This window comes from Molossus molossus, unplaced genomic scaffold, assembly GCF_014108415.1.
Source record: "Molossus molossus isolate mMolMol1 unplaced genomic scaffold, mMolMol1.p scaffold_m16_p_18, whole genome shotgun sequence".
NCBI lineage: Eukaryota > Metazoa > Chordata > Mammalia > Chiroptera > Molossidae > Molossus > Molossus molossus.
In genome coordinates, this window is record NW_023425353.1 from 11609241 (window position 1) to 11625237 (window position 15997).

The window sequence follows — 15997 nt, forward strand, 5'->3', positions numbered from 1 at the left end:
CAGGTTTATTACTCACATGCTAAAATGTTGATGTATCTGTTTTTGTGCTTGTTATCTGGATGATTGGAATGTTCTGCGGTGATGTTCATGTCAGCCGTACAGCGCTGGACTTCCTAGAGAAGAAAACACACTATTTCAGAGACTTCCGACACACTCGAGATGTTGAACAACAAGCATCAAGGATTCGCTCACTCCCTGGCCACTACCACTGTTACTTCCCCAAACTCAGCTTCAGAAGTAATTACCATGACACACTCATAGCAAACGTAGGAAGGGCAGGAGCAAGATGAAGGGATTTCATTCTTTACTAATTCATCAACCATCTACTTTATTACAGATCTGGACCTAGGCATGGGGATTACAGAACAGTACCTCTTTTTTAGATATGTCACAGTCTAATGGGTTAGGAAAACATGCAAAAAGATAATGACAGTCAAACATGATTAACAGAAAAGAGGTGCCCAGCCACTGTCGCTCAGTGGATTGAGCGTTGTCCCATGGACAGAGAGGTCCCAGTTCAATCCCCAGTCAGGGCACATGCCTGGGTTGTGGGCTCGATCCCCAGTAGGGGGCGTGCAGGAGGCAGCCGATGGATGTTTCTCTCACACACGGATGTTTCTATCTCTCCCTCTCCCTTCCTCTTTCTCTAAAAAATCAATAAAAACACATTTAAAAAGAGGCCTGAAGAAACTAGATCTCAGCACAGAGGAAGGCTGCAGAGATCATTCATGAATCCTACAGATGAGCCAGACTTTTCTAGGCAGGCATATAATCTCCACCATGAGTTGCAATATGCTGATCAGTTATATAGCCTTGTTTTTACAAACATTTTTATTTATTGATTTGAGAAACATTGATTTGTTGTTCCACTTCTTTATGCATTTATTGGTTGCTTCTTATATGTGCCCTGAAAAGGGATCACACTCATTACCTGAGGGTATTGGGACAATGCTCTAACCAACTGAGCTACCCAGCCGGGCTATACAGCCCCCTTTTATAACCATCAGATTGCAAATCGACTCTAAAGACTCAGTCCTGAAATGACACTAATATGTAGCCCAATCGATTGTCGTACCTGGCTCAAATAGATGTCTTTGATGAATTATTTGTGAACTCTAATTTTATTTAAATTACCCTTCTTTAGAAAAATAGCAGAAGAAGCAATTCTCATTGGCTACCTTTACCATGGATACAAACATCATCCATTAGTCTTAAACAAGGTTGCTGAAAAGTCAAATTTTTCTACACTGCATGTTTCAAACCCAAGAAAGTACTGGAGCTAACTAATAAGGGAGGTCATTAGCAGCGCACAGCTGCTCCACAGAGCAGGAACAAGTGACAAAAATAATCAGGAGAAAAGTTTACACGTAGCAGATGTAACAGAGTTCAGGAGCATGCAGACTTTTTCAGAGATACAGAGCAATTATGACTGTTTTCCACAGCGCTACATCAGGCATAATGAACACAAGGAACCGGCCGTCTTTCACATTCAAAGACGACTTCCCAGTGAGGAGTCCTCTCTCCACTCCAAGGAGGAACTCAGTTTAATCAAAGCATCTCAGGTATAAAAACAAAGGGGTGCTATCTAGTAAAAAAAAAACAAAAAAACACATTCATGGGCTCCTGGTTCTTGGATGCGTAGATTGAATTTTTCATAATTGCAGGCCTTCTCAGTTGTCCATTAAAAAAGAAGAAAGAAAAGGCCCACAGGCATTCATTCAATACACATCTCTGGGGAAAGTGTGTGTTTCATGACAATTCTTACCTTTTTCTTACTCTTACAAAATGTGATCAACTCTGGTATTTTCTATTCTAATGGTTTACCACCTATGGTTTGGAAAATGCTGGTATAAAGGGGCCTAAGGCCGCCTTTGGCTCTTTCCCTCCAATGAGATCAAGTGCTGGGCACCAAGCAATGAGCCTGAGATCCCGAACACAAGCAATGCTAGCCATGCCGGAGCACTGGGGACCCGCCCTTCCACACTCGCCTTCAGAGCCTCGGGTACCCCTTTGAATGGTACCCGGGCAGAAACCCTTTGAAAATGGATTTATGTTCCGGAACACATTAATTCAATCTATGTACAAATCCCTGAAATCAGTTGACATCCCTCATTCCGGGTTCTGAAGATCACATGTAGCCTTGGCATGTACCACTTCAGGACTGAGTTACTGAAGTATCTTGTGCTGAGATTCCAGCATCTAGTTTGCAATTCTGTGGTCATCTGACCACCCTCGCTCTGAACTGCGCTTGAGCCTCTATTATAATATGTCATACAACTGACCAAGACTGCTTGGGAGCAGCTGTGTGCAGTTTAAAGCCGTCATTCAATGTGGCCGATGGGACACTTTGTTGTCTAAAACCCTTGGTCCGGTCCCTAGCCTCTATTTCACTTTTCCAATTATGCGAATGGCAGAAAACAGGGAATAGTCATAAATAAAGTTGAATCTGATTTTATTAGAAACCAAGGGGTCTGCCTGCGGCCCTCCGACTGTGGCTTGCTGATGGAATGTCACCGGTGACTCCCTGCAGGACTGCCTGGCTCACATGCTGATAATGTCATCTGAGCCCGGAGTGGCTTCTCTCCCTCAGAACTGGCATTTCAAAGTCAATGTGGTTTAATAGGTGTTAAAGCCTTCGAAGTGACGGTGGCCGCTGCGGTGTGCACAGTCAAGTTACCTGTTTAGCACTCTGACAAATAGCTTAAGATTTAAGCTTATTTGTATTTTACTGTCTCTCTAACAAAGCTGGGATTCTCAAAATGGACATTCTTAGTATCAGGAGGCACACGGCCACAGAAGACAGCTAACTGAACAAATTTAAAATACAGTAAAACTCTACAAACAAACAAAACCACTAAGAGTAGTATCCTCAAGACTCTTGGGAGATGAAACAGGCCAGATCACCTTCCGCCCAGAGTCGACGTGCAGAGACTACCGCAAGGGCGCCTGGAGACGCACTGTCCTGCCGTTCTGTGGCTCCATTTGACAAGTTATCAAACAAAATGAACCTAGAAATCTTTCGGATTACTCAGCTTCACAAGCAAGCCGAGAAGAAAATATCTTGGACCTGGTAACCAAGTGTCAGACGGAGAACATGCCGTATTCCCAGAGCCTGAATCAGCAGATGCTGGCAGCTGCATCTCCCGCCTGGGCCCGGGCAGCCTGCAAACTGCTGCATCTCCCGCCTGGGCCGGGCAGGCTGCAAACTGCTGCATCTCCCCGCCTGGGCCCGGGCAGCCTGCAAACTGCTGCATCTCCCGCCTGGGCCCGGGCAGGCTGCAAACTGCTGCATCTCCCCGCCTGGGCCCGGGCAGCCTGCAAACTGCTGCATCGCCCCGCCTGGGCCCGGGCAGCCTGCAAACTGCTGCATCTCCCGCCTGGGCCCGGGCAGGCTGCAAACTGCTGCATCTCCCCGCCTGGGCCCGGGCAGCCTGCAAACTGCTGCATCTCCCCGCCTGGGCCCGGGCAGCCTGCAAACTGCTGCATCTCTCGCCTGGGCCCCGGCAGGCTGCAAACTGCTGCATCTCCCGCCTGGGCCCGGGCAGCCTGCAAACTGCTGCATCTCCCGCCTGGGCCCGGGCAGCCTGCAAACTGCTGCATCTCCCCGCCTGGGCCCGGGCAGCCTGCAAACTGCTGCATCTCCCTGCCTGGGCCCGGGCAGCCTGCAAACTGCTGCATCTCCCGCCTTGGGCCCGGGCAGGCTGCAAACTGCTGCATCTCCCCGCCTGGGCCCGGGCAGCCTGCAAACTGCTGCATCTCCCGCCTGGGCCCGGGCAGACTGCAAACTGCTGCATCTCCCGCCTGGGCCCCGGCAGCCTGCAAACTGCTGCATCTCCCGCCTGGGCCCGGGCAGGCTGCAAACCGCTGCATCTCCCGCCTGGGCCCCGGCAGGCTGCAAACCGCTGCATCTCCCGCCTGGGCCCCGGCAGGCTGCAAACCGCTGCATCTCCCACCTGGGCCCCGGCAGGCTGCAAACCGCTGCATCCCCTGCCTGGGCCGGGCAGCCTGCAAACCGCTGCATCTCCCGCCTGGGCCCGGGCAGCCTGCAAACTGCTGCATCTCCCGCCTGGGCCCGGGCAGGCTGCAAACTGCTGCATCTCCCGCCTGGGCCCGGGCAGCCTGCAAACTGCTGCATCTCCCGCCTGGGCCCGGGCAGCCTGCAAACTGCTGCATCTCCCGCCTGGGCCCCGGCAGGCTGCAAACCGCTGCCAGGCCGAGCTTCTTCAAACACTGCTCTGATACTCTTCTCCTCTTTCTCAGAAACCTTGGGATAGATTCCAAATTCCTAGCCAGCCTTTCAGGTTCCCATCCTATCTTCCACCAACCCCCTTCCCAGTCCTGGACAGTTTTAACTGTGCCCTTTGCAAAGACACCATTTTCTGCATTTTGCTCCCCTGCTATTTACCTAGCTCTGAATGCCTGCCCCCCAATCCAGATGTCTTTATGGAAAACCATCGCCCTACCGCCCCCGAAAGCCGGTCCACATGGGAGTGTCACCACAGTGCCTATTACCCTATAGAAAGTCTATAAAATGAAGTGATCTTTTCTATGCAATTGAGGAATTTGGTCAACCCACTTTCGTCTCCCTCTTCATAAAAACCTCAACTTAATCAACCATGATTTTATTCATAAGGGTTTAAAAATGTCTTTCTGCAAGACATTTAAGATCCAAACTGGCATTTTGTCACGGAGGCTCAGGAAACTGCACAGGGTCATTTCCTGCCACCTTGCAGGTGGCCATCTGCATGCAGCATCACACCTCTGTTTCCGTGAAGGGGCACGGGCAACACAGACTCTGCATCTTATACGAAGCAACTGTGGCCACTGGTCCCCTGGCGCATGGGCTCAGGTGGACACAGCTTTGTTCTCTTGATAGATGAGCAACTGGCCCCCATTTAGCTCAGCTGGAGGTAATTGGAATGGAGGCAATGCCCCCAAGGACCTTGTCAAGGGGTATTGGCTGTCCAGCCCCATCTCTGCACTTGGTCTTTACACCTGTGATGCTCCCGACCCCTGCCTGTTAATTCTGTCGACCCCCGAGCCTCGAGCTCGCCTTTCTGAGCTGTGCTGGCGCTGTGCCTCTGGAAGCCTCCTGGATTATGATGTTGGAGGCTGGGGAAGATTGAGGTTGAAGTCAGCTCAGGTAGCCAAGGGAACAGAGTCATTGAACGCCATCCTGAGACAATGATTGATGTTATTTCCAGTGACTGCAAAATCTGCTAGCAGAACAATGTCGCCAGCTTTTAACAGTCTCCAAAATTTATCTGACAAGGACAAAAAGCTCACTTTCAGCATCACCAAAATACCAGTGGGCCCGTCTTCTCCCTCCTCCAAGCAGCAATGACATGAGAACAAAGCAGCCAGTCACCACAGTTTGTTTTCACTTCCACCCGTGAGTTTTAAACAAGACGGAGCAAACAGGACACTTGGGGAAAGACTCAATCACAATTCATAGCGGCCCTTCTCCGCACTCGCCAGGACGCGGTGTCTGTGTCGGCACTCACTTCGCTGTGCCCTCTGTCCACGTCGCTGGTGGACACTCCGGCCTCCGCCCCAGCAGGCGGAACTTGAGGGCAGGGTTGGTCTGTCTTGTGCTTTATATTACGGCAGAGAATATCAGGTACTCATAACTGTTAGATGAGTTGCTTTATTTCCTTCTAATGGCCCAATATCCACTGTTAAGTGGTATTTTTCTATAATCTGAAGATTAGTTCTTTAATTACTGTTAGGGCTTTACTGAGCTGTTACATAAGATGTTTATAAGTCAGATTCTCAGAGCTTTGGGAAGGCTCAAGACCAAAAGGTCACATGATGTGCTCCCCGTGTTCTTGGCGGGGGTGCCTCGGTTTTGGCTGCATCCCCTCCCCTGCTTTCCACCGCCATGGCCAGTGCTGGCCTGTCCGTGCACGCTCAGCTCAGGTGATCACTGGTGGTCTTGGTTCTCATGCAAGCCTGAGGGCACCAAGGTTAAATGTGGGTTCACTTCGGAAAGCCCTGTCTTAACACCTCCTTCTGTCATTTCAAAATGGAGCCATCCAAAGCCTTTGTTTTCTCTCGGGTCGAGTTTCCTCATCTGTAGAATGGGGACAATAAACCAGCACCCCTCCTGGGTGGTCCTGCGGAGCCAAGCACCTGCTGACCATCAACATCCCACGCGAAGAGATCTGGACTCTGGCGTGGGGGGCGGGGGGGTTACAACTTTCTCCCCATAGTGAGGGTTTTGTCTTGTGATTTTTAAAATCACACAAGATCTCTTTTCCTGAACTCCCTTTTATAGCCCTGTTACTATTTCCTGTTTATAAAACAGCCTTAATACTTTTTATATAGCCTATTACCAGTTTTCCTTTTTAGCAGAGCCACCCAAAAGCAATAATGTTACTGTTTTTAAATACTTTGCATTTTCCCTAAATTAGAGGCTGATAGGGTATCAGTGAGCTCCGATACTGTGTCTCATCCCCCTTCATGCTGCTGCCATACTGTTCTTTGCAGACGGAAGGACATTCTTCCTACTCTGAACAGCTCCTACTTCCACCCTTTCAAACCAGACAGATTGTGCAATGACACCAATATAACACCACCTCCCTCCCCTCTTCCCTCCCCAACCACCCGCTAATAAGATTTAAGCTCTCAAGTTCAATACAGGCTACAACAGCTTCTGGCCAGAGTATTATTTTAGGATAGAAATAGGGTGCAGATGCCCAGGATTGGATAACAAGCATGATTTTGGTGAAGCAAAGCCCATTTTAAGTCCAATCAAGTTTACAGGGGTGTAGCTGATTATTTTGAATAATTAAATGGGGTCGAAACCAGCTGTGATGAATAGCACTGGGGTCTCAAATCATAAATAATTGAGAAACTGAAGTTGCATTTGATCACCCTGATCAAATTCTGTTCTCCGGAGGATAGATGTTTGTCCTGAACACCATCAACATTGTTTAATGCCGCAGTATTCTTGCTCAGTCATCCGCCAGCAGTGCCTGAACTGAACCACGTTAGCACTGCGCAGCCCTCATGCATGCAGAATGTGTGACTTTAAATCATGTCTCCGCGGCTGCACGGGCACCTTTCTTGGTAAGCATTAGGCACGCTGCATACTTGGCATGTGTTCATCTGTCCCATCACACATGTGACTGTGCAGGGTAAACCAGTGGGTCCCTTCGCTCTACCACCTTTGCTTCCATTCTGTTCAAAAACCAAACCAAACAAAAACCCAAGAGAGAGGCTTTGTTAAAGCGAGTTGTCAATATAACTGCCTTTGTGGTGGCCTTTGGGGACTGAAGTTGCAGAGACAGGGGCTTTTGGTCCACTCCTCCTCCATGCAAAGAGCCGCACCTCCCAGCGCGATGGCTCCAGAGAAGCTCGAAGTGCTTCCTGCCGTCACTTCACTTGAGCCTCACAACCCACGTTGTGCAAAGAGGTGGGCAGGTTAGCATCATCGTCGTCGTTTCCATTTCCAAGTAGAAACGAGACAGAGGAAGGAACCGACGTACCCAGAAAGCCAGAAGACAGCTGAGCTGCCATGAAAACTTGGCCTCCTCGGCACCGCTCCCGCTGCCAGGGATGTGCCTGGTGCGGCGCCTCCGTGCAGAAAAGGGCAGTCTGTTTAATAGCTCCTCATCGACACCCTGTCACCGCTGAGCTGGCAGGGACCCGGCTGGCAGGCTGCTGCTCTCCACCTTGTTTCCTACACACCAGCCCTTCCGACCAGAAGGCTGTGCTCGCCTGCCTCCTCGCCAAGGATTAACAGTCGCGACGACGACAATCAACCTTTGCACGGGCTCCGCCGTGACCCCAATCATTCCTTCCTTCCAACAACTTTAGGACGTAGGTGATATTGGCGCCACTTCGGAAATGAGAACACGGGGATCGGGATGAAGCGACTGGCCCAAGGAGACCGAGCTCACGACGGGCGGAGTCAGCATCACGCTCCCCAGACCAGGGGTCTGCCGTCTCCGCCACAGCTGTGCCCAGGACACGCGGGGCAGGAGCCCTGTCCTCCTACGGCCTCCGCCCAGGGAGAACGACAGCGAAGACCCAGCCGCCTGCCTCTCCCCTGAGCCTGCTCTTTCAGACGTGCACGATCAGGATGTGCGCCACCTGACTGTCCCCTGGAGAAGAATGCTGTTAAAATCGTACGTGTCAAGGGAAAAGGCAAAGAAAAATATCTGCTTTCCTCATTGTTATGCTGGAAGTTCATTTCAAGTTTGCAAAAATCCCTGTAAGACAAGAGTTAAGTCTCTGGAAATTGCATTTTGAAACCTACCTCGAAATCCTCAGAGAAGCCATGCTGGTTGTTAGAATAGAGCTCCCCGATGTGTTTCAGAAACTGCTTGACGGGGATGGCCTCCATGTCATCTGGGGGAACAAAAGGACATTCAGAGTCACAGCGTCTACGCCACTGAACGGACACACTGATAAGGGGTCACAGGAGACACATGTCTGATTTCCGGAAGCAAAGATGTAACTGTATCACCTGAGATAGATGTCCTCGAGACAAGCACCAGGATTTATTTTACATGAGGATTTCATGACTTTGAATGCTTATGAGCTCGGTTAAATATGGTTTCTAAGAAAGATACATCATACAAAAGTACCTCTGTTTCTATAGTCAAGGCAATTTACATAGTTAAATTACCACATCATACTCTTAACTAAAAGTCTGATCTTATCAAGGGTACCTAGATTTTTTTTTAATTGCTATTCAATGGGGCCCAGTTTGAAGTTGGAGCAATCAAGTTCTATATCCTGATCCCTGAAGCCTAAGCGATCATTACAATTCCAGATACACGCCGTGGTACAGGCTGCCTTCGGGTGCAACGCCATCTATGTTTAAGTGTTCAAAATTTTAGCTCAAGACAGCTGTGTCTGCGTGATGCCAAATAATCACTTTGGCTGACTTGACTGGATTTTTTGGTGTTGACAGACTAGGTATAGAGTCAGGAAGACTCCACGTTCCAATTATTACAGGGCTGTCACTTCACGAGGACGTTCTCAGTCCATGAGCCCCAGGGATGCTTTACTCCGCTTTATCCAGATCCTATCTGATGCTCCTGTACTGCCTTCAAACTGCCCCGCCCCACTGCCTGGGGCTCCCCAACCCCTCCCCTCCCCCACAAATATTTCCTTTAAAAAAATACTCCACTGAATTTGAGATAAACAACAGACATGACATTTACTTTATTCAGAGTGAAAGATCTTTGGCAAACGCACAAACATCTAAACTGCCACAGATGCTTTTCTTAGCAAAGGGTATGAAGATCTGTAAGTGTAAATGAGGTCCTACTTTGGCAAGAATGTTATAGATCCAGGCCTGACAATCTGATTTCTCTTCATCTGGTGACAGTTAACATTGATTATGTCATTCCTTCTCCACTTTCTTTCGAGAGAGCAAAGCTCTAGGGTGGCTCTTTGCATCTATTGACATTTTCAAACTTGAATCATTCTTAAGCGGAAAATAGCATCTCTCTTATTTCGTTTAAGGAAGGTGATTTGTATGTTCATAATCCAAATTGCTTAGCACAGAAATGTTACTTATCAAATAGCTGGTGCTCTGTAAGCACACATTCTTTCTGTGCAAACAATTAAAGACCTAATCATTTTAATAGTCCACCTTATAAAAAAATTGCCAAGTTATTTACAAATATTTCTGGATTGAAGATGTTCATGAATATGCAATCATTTTGCACGCCCAAGAAATCGATAGCTCGTAATGATGTAACCAGCATTAACCAATTCAGCAGAGCCAAGATGTTTCCCTGGAATATTTAGCAGAATGCACAGATGAAAACAAATTTTCCAAAATTATCTGATCAGTTCACTTAAAATGTTCAGAAGTCCACAAATTCTAAAATAATGATCAAATGGCAAAGAAATGATCTTAGGTTGAAAAGGGGGTAACTACGCACAAAATTGGAGAGTTTCTAAAAGATTAACCCAAGAATAAACTCATCTTCAGACAAGAGGTACAATAAGTCGGACAGGACACGACTACCCCCATAAACACTCCGGGATACAAACTGCAGCATTTCTCTCCTATTCATTTTTAAATGAAAGACGTAATCCTGTTTCCAAGGGCACAGTGTCACCGTTAACAGTGTGCAGGTTGAGGACAGCATTTATTCCATAATGACAGTTTAGAATTGGATTCCTGATAAAGGTATGGTGCCATGATTGAGCACGTGGACTCTAGTTCAAAATAAGAAAAAACATGTCGACTTTACAGCTATTTTACTCTGCAAGGTACAAGCTACAGTGTTTTAAAGGTCACAGCCCATGTCAAGTCATTAAAAACATGCTTCCACGTTAACAACTTATTATTTTTTTCCTGCAAAGTGTTCAATTGTAATATCCAAGCTAATGCCATGCATGCCCAGAAACCAGCCTGCCTGCCACCCCCACGGCTACATGCAGCAGAAATACAGCAGAGCGCAGCATGTTAGCCATGGCGGGACACACTCCCTAGTCTTTCCGATTTGCTTCTTCATCCAAGGATGTCAAACCAGAGCCCTCTGGATTTCCAGGCACCACCAGTAACGCCATTAAAGTAGCAGACAGCCAGTTACACACACACACACACACACACACACACACCCTGCATGTGCACACTGTACTGACCACCATCAGCTACCCAGATAACATATTATTTGTCTTTTAATTAAGATAAATGAAACTAAGGAGTCATAAATCTTTTTTCTCAATATTAAGATGAATATAAGGCTGTGACTAATTAGAAGTTCTAATAGTTTTCCTCTTATACAGTTTTTCTATTAAATTTCTTTCATCATGAGCCAGATAATTATAAAATTGCTGTATCTAGCAGAAGGCCAAGCAATTAGGACATCATCACAGACCTGAGCTGCTCAATTTTCATCTGGATAAACCCTGTGTTACAAGAAGATATCCATCTGTAAGATATTATTTTCACCTCAACATCTGAGTTTCATTAATAAATGCAGAGAATATTAGCAGCGTAACCACGGACCAGGCACCTTCTGTGCCCTTTTATGTAACACATGCATTAACATGTATGATTTTCATACTCATCTTAGAGTTGAGAAACAGCTCAGAAAGGTTAACTGAAGGCTGGTGTATGGCTGCAAAAAGCTGGCCGCCGACTCAAGGTCAGGAGTATTCTGGCTCGGAGAACGGTACTATGTGGGGTAGAGTGAACGGGTAACCCCCTGATGAGGCACTGACTGAACCCCTAGGACGCAGCCAGATGGCAGTGAGGCCGTCTCTGCCCAGAGGCAACCTGTGCATCAAGAGGGAGGAACATGAGGACATGAACATGGGACCGCGTGAAATCACATGAGGAAGATGTCAGGTGCCATCAAAGGGATGGATCTGATGACTCAGGTGAGAACACATGTCCCTGATTGATGGTGATGGGGGAGAAACAAAGAAAAAGAGCCAAGCTCGAATCCAGGTGACGATGTTCTCACTACCTACGGCCAGAGGGGGGATTGTTACAGTCCATGAAAGATGGTCTCATGACAGTCGGTCTAAAAAAAGACAGCCACCATTTACTAAGCTCACTGGTTGACAGGGACTGTGCTACATGCCTTTTCATATATTTACCTTTATGAGGACTAACAGAGGAAGCATTGCTATCCTCACACCACAAACAAGGAGACCAAGGGGACTTGTTCCAAGCGACACACTTCCTCAGTGGCAGAGCTGAGACTGCATCCTGGTGCCCTGCACCCGAAGCCTGTGCCCCCCCCCCCCCCCATGCACTGCGGATCGTTCTGAGCTCCACGTTTCAGGGAGAAGCAGAGCATTAGAATATCGCGATTAACCTCATGAAATGGTACTTCATAACAATGTGCCAGACATTTTACTCAGAATTTTCAGATAGCAAAGGTATGTGTATTTCATTAGGCAAAAACGAGACCACTACTGTAATCACTAAATCACCCCATTATAAAATGTTCAATTGAGTCCAGCCAATGTGGCTCAGTGGTTGAGCGTCGTCCCTGCACCAAGAGGTCGCCAGTTTGATTCCCGGTCAGGACACATGCCCAGGTTGTGGGCCCGATCCCCAGTGGGGGCATGCAGGGGGCCGCCAACAGATGTTCTCTCTCATCGATGTTTCTGTCTTTCCCTCTCACTTCCTCTCTTTTTAAAATCAATAAAGGAGCCCTGGCCAGTGTGGCTCAGCAGTTGGAGCGTTGACCTGCGGACCAGAGTCCCAGGTTTGGTTCCCACTAGGGGCACGTACTAAAAAAAAAAAAATCAATAAAGAAAAAAATATAAATAAATAAAGTGTTCAATCAAGGATGCTGCAAATCAGTACCTGAAAAGTAGGCTTGCTATTAAATATTACTACTTATACTTTGTTCCAAGAGCTTTGCCTTTTGTGGTTGGAATTAAATTCTGTAGGTAAGAGGCCTTTTATTTTGGCCAATCCACAACAAAACATCCTGTGCACCACTTCTGACAAGACTCAAAATTAATCTCTGGTTTGAAGACACCAAGAGCAGAGCATTAGAAGACAGTGGGCACCTCCTTAGAAGAAGTACCAAGGCTGAGGGAGTCTGAGGAGGAAAAAAGAGTGGAATAACATTGACCTCAAATGCAACACTGCAGGAAATAAGGAAAAATGTATTTGAACACGCAAAAAAGTTGTTTCCCAAATCTGTGGTCATGTCTCTTGTACTTACACATTCAGAGCCAATAGAGAGAAAGTACTTGATCTTTGTCTATGCTTTTAACCTACTTACTCTTGCTAACTTTGCTATCTGATCATCTTAAGGAATAATGAACAAAAATGAAAAAACTGAGCTTTCTTGTCCGCAATTATTAGTTTGGTATTTGAAAGGAAAAATCAGCAGCCGAGGCTGTCCCTGAACAGCCACCCCAGGGGGCACTGCAGGGCCCCGCCCAGGACTCCACTCTGGGGCAGGCCCTTTAGCCTGTGAGTCAGTCAAATTGTGTAGCTGTCATTCTGTGCGCGAGGGGCTACTTCCCGGGCGTCAGGCACCCAGAGGCCATGGTGTGAATGCAAAAGCCAGGGCCAGACTGCCTGGTGGTGCAGCTTCATCTTTGGGTGGCTCCTTCCTCCTCTCTAAAATGGGGTAACGGCAGCACCGTACTCAGAGTGCTGTGAAAACGAAACTAGATAATGTAAGTAAATGTGTAATAATTGTGATTTCCTGTTAGGTGCTGATTGATTTACATATATATATGACTCCCCTAAGATCTAGGGTCCATCATCACCTCCATTTTATAGATGGGAAAGCGGGCTACGAGACCGAGGAGCTGGCCAGGGTCTGCTGTCCTTATCAAGGGTGGGGCCGAAGCCGACTCCAGGCTAGCTCTCCACCCTCCAGGGCCTCTCTAGCTCTCCACCCTCCAGGGCCTCTCTAGCTCTCCACCCTCCAGGGCCTCTCTAGTTCTCCACCCTCCAGGGCCTCTCTAGCTCTCCACCCTCCAGGGCCTCTCTAGCTCTCCACCCTCCAGGGCCTCTCTAGCTCTCCACCCTCCAGGGCCTCTCTAGACCTTCCATTGAAAATACATGGTTAGAGGAGCAGAGAACCATAGAATACGTTTTAAAGAAGTTTTCCAACAAAAAGGGCTGAAGTGAATTGCTTTGGCTTTAAGGGTAAGCTGCAGTTACCTGGCTGTCTGGTCACCTTGATGAGCCAGGTGAATCAAGAGTTATAGTATTTACCTTCCTGCCAAGATGCTTAGCTGTTTGGGCTGACTGGCTGGCTGGTCCGTTTCAAATGTAGCTCTGCTTGTTTGCTCTGGCAGCGTGTGGGTACAGATATAATCGTTGTTAAGATTCCAAGGGGTTTAAGTCACTCACTGTGTGACCAATCTTTGTAAAGTTCATTTAACCCCTAGCGGCTCCCTTAATCCTATTCCAAATTCCAACCAAATCTGTCGGTGGGCAAGAAGAACCTACAAAGTCCCAGCACAGTATGTGGCTGGAGTCACTCCTGCTCAGTTCCGACCTTCTCCTCAACCCCAAGCCCAGGACTGGGCTGTAATCAGCTGCTGTTAACACTCCTCCAGGGCAGACCTGGAATTCAGGAACTCAGCGCCTGCTCGGCCTCCAAGGCCGGGCGGAGGCCCGTCCCTGTGCTGAGGGATGCTCTGTATCCACTCGGGAAGACACAGCAACTATGAAATACAAGAACGTTATCGAGATTCAGTTCCTGAGTTAGGACACAAGTAGATTTCTGTCCAGACTTGCAGGACGCCAGCAGTGTTGGGGGAGATTGGAACATTTTATTTCCTGCCATAAAAAGAAATCTCTTTTCATTTATGACACAGTGAAGTCAATAAAGAAAGGGCTTCATTCTAGTCAAAAGACCAATGAATCTCCTTTGGAGATAATCTTTGTATAAATAAAATATGCCAACAGGGTTGGTTTAATCCCAAGGATTTTAAACATGCAGTTTAAAACCCTTTTATATGCTGGTGCCCTGCTGAAGCCAGTGACCTGCAGATTCTTAAGGGCTATTCTAACTACTGGAAAGGCCGGACCATTTCTGGATTTCTAAGCTGCTGGTTAGCAGCAGCAGTTTGCTTTCGATGCTCCCATTAGAAAGCGAGATTGTCTACCGTCCAGAGAAAAGCGTCTAGAACATTTGTGTTTGACAATATGAACATTTGGAAAAGCCCTTTGTACACCCTCTATAAGTAGGTTAATTTCAGTAGCTAGGTTTTGGTTTTAAAAAACTATATATAAGGAAAGTCTAAAGGAATAATATAATACAGTGAATATAATTTATAGACGACATATGTACGCAAGGCTTCACGAATAACTGCAGCGAATATATTATTCAAGTTTGTTGTTTCCAAACAATATCCCCAGGTTGGGAACACTCGAGTTTTAAACGTACGTGTAGATTCCAGAACAACGCGACCTGGAAGGACGGAGTTGTGACCACGTCAGGACCTGAGAGCTGGGAGCCGGGGGCGGGTCCCTGCTTTTGGATATGCTCCATCCTCACCCGTCAGACACGGGGAACCGGCAACCGCGGGCGGTTCGATGCTGAGAGCCGTCAGTGAGAAAGGAAAGCGTGCAAGGCCCTTCCTTCTCCTGCAGAAGCCACAGTTCAACTTATCGGGGGAGGGGGGGGCACTTCCCCAAACATCATGCAGGGGCAGCCACTGCAGTTCAGTGTTCGTGATGAAAGAATTGATGCCACTTCTGCAGTGATTGGAACCAAACCTCAAAACACTTCAAGTCGGGTAAGTCCTCTTGCAGTACGAGTTCTCTCTTGTGGGGCTGACCGACCGCACCCACACATTTTACATGCGTGTGGGTGAGACCAGGGAGATGTTTTCATTCGTACAAGGCTGTGTACACTGCAGAATCTAAACTCCTCAATTTGTTAAAATGAGTAAAATAGACTGACTTAAAATTCCTTAACAATACCTGTCAACGGCTGTCTCCAAGGGATGACTGTCAAAAAGTGGGCAAAGCTTTCCTTAACCATTTGCCCATTTTGTGTGATTTTTCCAAAGTCAGCATAACGTACTGATTCTCCTTATTGCTTGGGGATTGAAAGATTAGAGCTATTTATTCATACATTTTAACCACAGCAGAATCATCTGCAAGCTGCTGATTCAGTGTCTAAACTTATTCAACAGGCCGCATGTGTATGAAGCCTCCCGCGTCACTGGAATCACTGAGTCCTGTCTGCACAGCAGCGGTGGGGCAGGTCCTGTCCTTAGGAGAGGAGAGAACGGGAACGACTAGAGGACACAGGTAAGGGGAGACACTCTGACATGGAGGAAACTTTAACAGAATGATGAGCTCCAAGAAGATGCAAGTGAATTTGATGCAGGAGCACAGGGTCAGTGCCAGTGAAAGTGGTACCCAAGAGCTCAGAAGAAAATAAAGAGCACAGTCCCATTTCGAATTAGAAGATGCCCGACTGAGTGAGGCAGCATCGAAACGAAGAGCCTCAAAACCCGAGGTGAGAGCTGCCAGGACGTGGTGGCAGCGTTTCTAAGCCCTGTGCTCTGAAGTCACACACAG

General features: G+C 47.6%; 1 protein-coding gene across 1 annotated transcript in view; it reads right to left on the reverse strand.

Moving 5' to 3' along the window:
* The window catches only part of PTPRG (protein tyrosine phosphatase receptor type G), a 524592-nt gene that overhangs the window by 31758 nt on the left and 476837 nt on the right, over window positions 1–15997 (reverse strand). Inside the window, exons 14-15 of the mRNA XM_036267442.1 lie at window positions 8264–8355; window positions 17–113 (exon numbers count right to left, since the gene is read on the reverse strand). Coding sequence (XP_036123335.1) covers window positions 17–113; window positions 8264–8355 — 189 coding nt within the window. The remainder of the gene's footprint in view (window positions 1–16; window positions 114–8263; window positions 8356–15997) is intronic.